The sequence below is a fragment of the Oryza sativa genome, chromosome 7, assembly GCF_034140825.1.
Source record: "Oryza sativa Japonica Group chromosome 7, ASM3414082v1".
Taxonomy (NCBI): domain Eukaryota; kingdom Viridiplantae; phylum Streptophyta; class Magnoliopsida; order Poales; family Poaceae; genus Oryza; species Oryza sativa.
Genome location: NC_089041.1, coordinates 1,727,473 through 1,735,348, shown reverse-complemented (window position 1 = coordinate 1,735,348; position 7,876 = coordinate 1,727,473). Strand labels below are relative to the sequence as shown.

The 7,876-nt window shown below is 44.1% G+C and overlaps 1 protein-coding gene across 1 annotated transcript; it reads left to right on the top strand.

Moving 5' to 3' along the window:
• Positions 1-5,544: 5,544 nt before the first annotated feature.
• Positions 5,545-6,894, top strand: LOC9267036 (uncharacterized). The gene has a single exon (XM_026026749.2). The coding sequence runs from the start codon at positions 5,939-5,941 to the stop codon at positions 6,719-6,721; it is 783 nt and encodes a 260-aa protein (XP_025882534.1). The 5' UTR covers positions 5,545-5,938; the 3' UTR covers positions 6,722-6,894.
• The last annotated feature ends 982 nt before the right edge of the window (positions 6,895-7,876 follow it).

Below are 7,876 nucleotides of genomic sequence, written 5' to 3'. Positions count from 1 at the left end.
TGTGCATGCACACGAGCTTGGTACATATATATATAGTACTTTTGCCCAAATAATTAAGATCGGAATTGCTAGCTAGATTTCTTGCCCAAGTTTTTTTTTTATTTTTTTTCGAGGAAGCAAGTTTTTTTTAATTTCCCTCTTAGTTAAAACTGTTGGACTTTTATATGGCTTACAACATTTATATATTATGGTATTTATTTAACTCAATGTGGAAAACATTTGTGCTGCATGTGATGAGGAATTATATATTGATGTGGAATTTAACTCGAGGAATTAATACTAGAGGTGCCAAGAACGACTGTGCTGAAATACAGTAGATGAATAATAGAGATATACTATAGAATTTATATGTACATACATATTTATACCTGGGTATAGCAGAAGGTGGAATAGCAGGGTTTGTTTACATGATCTGCTCTATAAGCCATTGACCCACATGATTATATTGGAATTAATCTCATATACAATATGATCATGGCACATGACTCACACATTTGTGCTCGGGACTATTATATTGTAGACTCATTTAACTGAACTGTCTTATTGTGGTTGGGAGTTTAACGGTGTACCGAAGAAAATTGCAATATTGAGACTGCAAACATTGGGGCTTCGCTGTTTTGATACTCCGAGTGGATGGCAAATAGGCCTATCTGTATCTATGAAATGTGGGTCCAGTGTCATTATAGCAAAGATTAATGTTTACAGTATCATTATTGCAAATCTCCCACCGGAAATAGATATAGTGTATATCTGGAAGAAGATTCTATAAATAGATCCCTACCCTCTAGCTAGCTAGCCTCAATATGCATTATGTCTGTGAGTGGCACCATGGAAAATGCAGAGGAATACAGGGTACGTAGGCCGGATAGACACACGAAAACCTAACAAAAACTACAATCAATTTGTGGACCTGGGATTCGAACTCGATCCCGATGGTAGCCAGCTGCGCACACTACGCGCGCTTGTGTTTCATGACTATAAGTTACTTATATACAAGTTACATTATAATTAACTGGAATATATGTAGTTAGAATAATTGTACTATAGTTATATTTGAAATTTTGTTTACAAAAATTAATGTCTCTAGCTAGATACTCCCATTAATTAAGAGTACCATATATATATATATATACAGTGGCGATTCTAGCAGGTAGGCTCCATTAGGTTCTAGCCTACCCTCTAATTTTTGCAAAAAAAAATCAACTAGGTATCCTCAAGCATCAGCCGGAGTCCTGGAGTTCATGGCGATATGTGCTCGGCGCTGGGAAGAAGATGAACAGGGCACATGAGAGAGAAGAAGCGAAGCGGTATGCAGATAAACTAGGTTGGCCCAATTCGATAGTAATGGCCCAGTCCAGTGGCCCACTTCCCACACTTACACACTCACACAGGTCAGGTGGGGACTTAGGGTTGGGGGCGTTTGGGGTGGGGGCTGGCGGCTGGTGGCGACTGGGAGCGGCCGACGCCGACGGCCGACGCGAGTCGCAACTCGCAAGAGCTCGAGGCCTCGAGCTGCAGGCTGCAGCGTCGTAGCTAGCTGTCCGGTGGCGAGTAAGAGCAAGCGTAGGCGGCCGCAGGCGCGAGCGGGGCGCGGAAGCCGGCAGGCTGCAGGCGGAGCGGCCGCGCGGGGAAGCGTCAGCAGGCGCCGTGGCAGCGCGCGGAGCAGCACCACAGCAGCCGCTAGCACTAGCAGAGCAGCAGGCTCAGGATCAGCGGGTCAGGCGGCGTCGCGGCGAGGAGCAGCCAACAGCAGCAGGATAAACTAGCGTCCGGTGAGTCATTGAATAAATGGAATCATGGTCTTGCTGGTTGCTGCCTATTTGGCTGTATTGGTTATTTCTATTATTCTATTCAATTTCTGCAAACTAATCTATTGATTGAGTGGAGCGCATATTTTCAAGCACGAGCATTTCAAGACAGATGTGCACAATAAGATATCGGATGGGTGGCTTATAGATTTGAATTTGATGGTCTGCTATACTGAGCGAGAAATATTCAAAAAAAAATGATGATGACGACGATGATGCAATCATCATAAATATATTCCAAGCATTAGAAACCCATAGAATATCCTTGCCTCTTAAATGAATTACATGTATTTTTTGATTAATGGTAGGCCAAATCTTTCAGTTAATGTTATTTTTCCTTCAATTTATCACTGATTTCTCATATGACTGATGTAAGCAATTACTTCGCATTGGCAAGGTATTTTTCTTTATTTCTTTCTTTTCTATTCAATCATGTATCATGTATGTGTTGAACAGCTACTGTAAGTACTGCAATTTACTTTTTATTAACTTAGTACTTGGAGGTCAAGCCTACCCTCTTTGTCTATCCTGGATTCGCCACTGTGTGTGTGTCTATATATATATATATATATATACCACTTTATTATTCACTACTATTCTTAGTGCTGAATTCACTATTATGAGTACAGAATTACTGTTCACAGGTTACTGTTCACTCGAAAATTTTCTTTAAATTTTTAGGATCTTTGCAGGGTGGCGAATCCAATAACAGCCGGCGCTTGATTTAGAAATTTTAAAGTCCTACTCGGTACTAGCCGTATGCCTCACTTATCTGCCTATTTAAGCAACCATCTTCAGGTATCCCTAGTCATATTTGAACTAGCTAAGCGTTTACCGTCTCCCCAGGCAGTTCCACCCGAGGGGAACACTTCTCTACGGATACTGGTTCTCCAGACGCCTATGCAAGATGCAGGCTAAAAACGAGAACAACCGAGAGGTTTCTCCTATAGGGTCCCTAGCATAAACGCTTATCTAGAGCAAACAAACAGGGAAACTTAAAGAAAATTACTTCATATTAAGCAAATAGGCTTACATACGGTTTTCCCTTTCGGGAACCCCGAAGGTAGATACAAACAAGTTTTTCTCACTTTACAAACCTTTATATTACAACTCCTTGCTTCAATATATATTATGCAAGGTAGGCTAGAGGAACTACTACTAAGAAAGATGGAATGGAGGGTGAGAGCGCGCTTGGAAGCTTTGCTCTGAATGGTGTCTTCGTGGTTGTGTGTCCCCGGAGTGAAGGCCAACGTCTCCTTTTATAGAGGCCAGGGATGGCGTCGCCTGTGCCTCCTGCTTATCTCTTCGCTACTGTATCTTCATGAGAGCTGGCTAAAGTTGAGGCCTTTCCACCGAAAGTTTTATTCTTCACAGGGATATGTCATTCACCGCACCCTATATTGTCCCCTTATACTTTATAGGGTGTCCTTCTGGATTCTTTCTTGGGTAGTCTTCTGAATTTCTTTTATTCTTTCTGAATTTCTTTTATTCTTTTATTCTTCTTCCACGCCCAAATTGTTGATATTCTATTATCAATATATATTGAAAAACATATTTAGCTTATATCAATTTATTCATCTGGTTGCCCATGGTCACCAAGATCCATTGTGTCCAAATCAGAAAAAGAAACTTCTAATTTCTCATCTACTGCCTTTTTTATTTGCTCAAATTTCTGATCCATTTCTTGTTTTAATTCTTTAAGTATTTCTTCCTTCAATTCCTTCTTTAATTGTGGGGAGGCTTCTTCAAATTTTTCTATTATCTTCCAATCAATATATTCCCCATCTAATGGATCCACTCCTTTTGTTAAGCATTCCTTGTATGTGGGTTTTTTAAAAAACCCTTCTTCTTTTATAGTCATCTTAATGGGTATTTCTGAAGTCTTCTTTCCTTTAGCTTTTTTGCATTTTTGAATATATTCTTTTGCAGCAGGCTCTAGATAATAATTTATTCCTAATATTTTTCTAGCTTGGCTTAATGCTTCATCAATATCCTTATATTTCTGGTAATGCCTTAATATTATAGTTAATTTTTAGGTTCTCTAGTTCTACTTCTAGTTTATTTATTCTGTTTTGTAAAACTCGTACTCTACTAGATAATATCCTTTCATCTGATTCTAATTCTATCTCTTTTCTCCATTTTTGTTTATTTGCTTTTATACATTCAGCACAAGCTTGTTTTAAGCATATACTACAGGTTACTCTATTATCTTGGCTTGGGTAATAGATGCAAAAAGCACATTTAATGTTATAATCTCCTTTTCCTCTAATCCAATCATGTTCACAATTTAACTGATCCATCATTTCTATTTTTAAACCGGCTAGTTCGTCAATTAAATCTAACTCTTCATCGGTTGATTCATACCCTTCATATATATATATATATATATATATATATATATATAGACACACACACACACATACCTCTGGAATTGGAGGTCGACGATGGACCGCGCAAGTTCACTTATCAGAAACTGTACTGATGCTGAGGTGAGGTTGCTGGAGAAGCGGGCGAAATGGGAGATATGGCGAGTGAACTCTCTGTCAATGGTGAACGCCATGTTGATGGGAGTGGTTGTGGGGATTGGAGCCTATGCCCCGCGCTACCGACACCACCCCTTGACTCGCTTCCTCTTCCAGGGTGCCGCTGCACTCTTCATGCCTATAGTGTCCTATGTTGTCTCTGATAGTACTTTTGTTACCTTTCTCATCCAACCCATTACAACCACAGCGACCTGCAGATGGCTCCTACACACGTTTTGTATCTTACAGTGGACAGTGCTTGTTCAGATTGCCGCTATCAACACCATAACACTAGTGGCAACTGATGCTAGAGAATTAGGACGAAGCATTGCACCATCTGCATTATTGATTATTCATGCAATCTGGACTTGCTACCTGGTCATCTACTTCCTGGGGACGGACCTTGGTAGTGGCAATGATTTTTCAGTCAAAACCATCTCACAGGATATGAGTGATTTTCGTAGAATATTTGTGCTGGTTTCAGCGTGTCTTATGTTTGTCAAATTGGTTTTCAAGTTGGTTGCATTTTTCATGGCCCGACAATCGTTTGCTCTTGGACGGAATCCTCGGCTTGTGCTTGGATACATGAAGGAGAAGGAGAAGGACGTCGTCCTACCATCAGTAATGCATGTAACTGGCGATGATGTGCCTCCTCCGCCACTTTTAGTTATGGGAGAGGACACTGTTAATGTACAAAAAGGGCCCAATAGTTACACTAGTGTAGTTGATAATAATCTACAGCAGAGAGGAGCTGCTGGCTTGGTGAACTTAGATGAAGTTTGGCAGCAAATGGATGACGAGTACACGAATTATTCTCTGACAAGCTGGACACCTGCAGGACACAAACAGCTGAAAGATGTTTGTCTTTCATTTGCATTGTTCAAGCTGTTACGTTGTCGATTCGCAAGGTACACAGCTGATGAGCTCAAGTTTACCTGGGTCGAGAATTTCATTTGGCAAGGCCTGTTGCTGACCAGTAGTACTCATGATGGTGGCAGCAGCAGCAGCAGGAGGGTGTTTAAGGTTATAGCAGATGAGCTCTCATTCATTCACGATTATTACTATGCATCCATCCCTACCTTTTATTCAAACACCTGCTGGCTTCCTATCCTCACCTTCTCTACCTCAGTCTTCACCTTGGCTTACAGCTTACGTCTAGCCGTTTTGTCGACCACTCTTGCTTGCGTGAATTTCTCCAACTCCTTCCAACTATGGTGTACTATGCCATGCAAAGATGTCGGGGCCAGAGATTTCCTTGGGCACTTCAAAAGATTCGAAGATTATTATACATTTGGAAGTCTCACATTTGATCTAGTGCCAGCTATTCTTCTTTGTGTGCTACTTGTGCTTTCCGAGGCGAGGAATATTGCTTCCCTTTTGTTCTCTAACTGGACCAAAGTTGTTGTCATCTGCCGCTACCTGCAACCAACAAATCATCATCACCAGACCACATCTTCGTCTCCTGCTGCTCCTCCAGTTGATATGCCAAGACGACGACGACGACGATCATCATTGGTAATTGGATGCTGAAGCTTATTATTGCGATGCAGTTGCAAGCTGGTGAATAACCCATGGAAGGACAACATCAACCTCTGCTCAATCCTGGACATGCATCGTCCAACAGCAAAGTGGTCGCCGCTGCCGGAGAAAACCAAGATCGTCAAGGTGCCCGACCAAGTGAAGTCCGCCATCGTCGCCAAGCTCAGGAGCAGCAAGGGGAGCCTGCAGCTGACCAAAGCATGCACGGCGTCTCTGCATCTGCAGGGCAGCGACAGCCAGCTGCTCTGGGAGGATGTGACAGCCACAACCGACGTCCTCCTGGTGTGCCACATCGCCACCACCATCCTTGAGGTGAAGTATCCAAATCCAAGTACAACTGCAAGCTCAAGCTCTGACAGCAGCAACAGGGTTGTTGCCACTCACCTGTCAGGCTACTGCGCCTACCTGGTGGCCTGCTGTCCCGAGCTGCTCCCCGACGACGATGGCTGGAGCAAGGACCTGTACAAGGCCGTCAAGGCAGACGCTCGCCGTGCTCTCGCCGCCGGTCGTGCTCCACCGGAGTACGAGAAGCTGGTCCGATTGCTCAGCGCAGGCTGCAGGCACAAGGTGTTAAGGAATGGCGCGCAGCTCGCGGAGCAACTGGTGGCGTTGGTCCAAAACCAACAGGAGGAGGAGGAGGAAGGGAATAAGGCGTGGGGGGTTCTTGCGGAGTTTTGGTCGGAGATCATCCTGTACCTGGCGCCGTCCGACAACCTGGACGCCCACGCGGCGGCGAGCTCATCACGCTGCTCTGGGCGCTGCTCAACCACGCCGGCATCGTCTCCAGGCCCGCCGCCGCCGCCGCCGACAACGAGACTGCGGCTTCTTCATCTGCTGTTTAAGTTTATTTAAGTGCTGGTTAATGCGTGTTTAATTTCTTTGCATGGCTTTGTTGGCTGGCTCTTTGTGTTCGCTACCTTTCTGTGTCTGCTGCTTCTGATTGTTTCCCTTTGATTAATGCCAAGTGTGTGGTTATTTCTGAGTTGGATTGATTCAAAAATTGGACATTAGTTTGTACGTTTCCCTTTGACTAAGCTGCTGACTGCTTTCGTTTTAATTTCTTGATGGATAATAGAATAATGAATTGATTTCCTTTTTCTTTGAAAATCCAGTGATAATCAACAAATACATTACACCCTCCGTTTCAAGTTATAAAATGTTTTAACTTTGGTTAAAATCAAACTGCTTCAAGTATAATAAAGTTTATAAAATAAATAGTAATACTTTCGACCTAAGATTAATTTATTATAAAAACATATTTAATTATTAATTTAATAAAATTAATTTAGTAATATAAATATTATTATATTTGTCTATAACCGACTTCGACCAAACTCAAAGTAATTTATTCGTAACTGTTAGAGAGTTGGGCCTCTCCATGCGCTTTACAGCCCATGCCGCACCTGTAGCTTGTCCGGCGTGGCCGGCCGGTGAAGGAAAAAGTGTACCGAAGGTCCCTCAACTTATCATCGGGATAAAATACGTCCTCGAACCGCAAAACCAGATACACGGGGTATCTTAACTATACAAAACCGATCACCCCGAGATCCTTCGGTGGTTTTGACCACGGTTTTGGTTTACGTGGCGGCTGAGTCAGCGTGGGACCCACGTGTCAGCGTGCCACGTCATCTCTCTCTTTCCCCTTTCTTTTTTTCTCTTCTTTTTTACTTCTCTTTGCGGCAGGGGAGTAGCAAGAACGGGCGGCGGCGAGCAGGGCTGAGCGGCGGGCGGCGGAGGCGGCGTGCGAGCGCGCGGCGGCTGGTGAGCATGGTGGTCGTCGGCGTTGCCATAGTGGTTGTCGGTGTCCTCCTCGTCTCCTCCTCCTCCGCGGCCGGATCCAGCCACGGAGCGGTGCCCGGCGTCCTCCTCCTCCGCCGCCACCACATCGACGGTGTGCCCCGCTTCTCCCTCCCTCGCCAGCCATCGGGATGACGGGACGACCCGCAGCGCTTGCCGCAACCTCCACGGCCACCTCCTGCGCGGCCACGAGCTCCGCGTCGGCCTCGC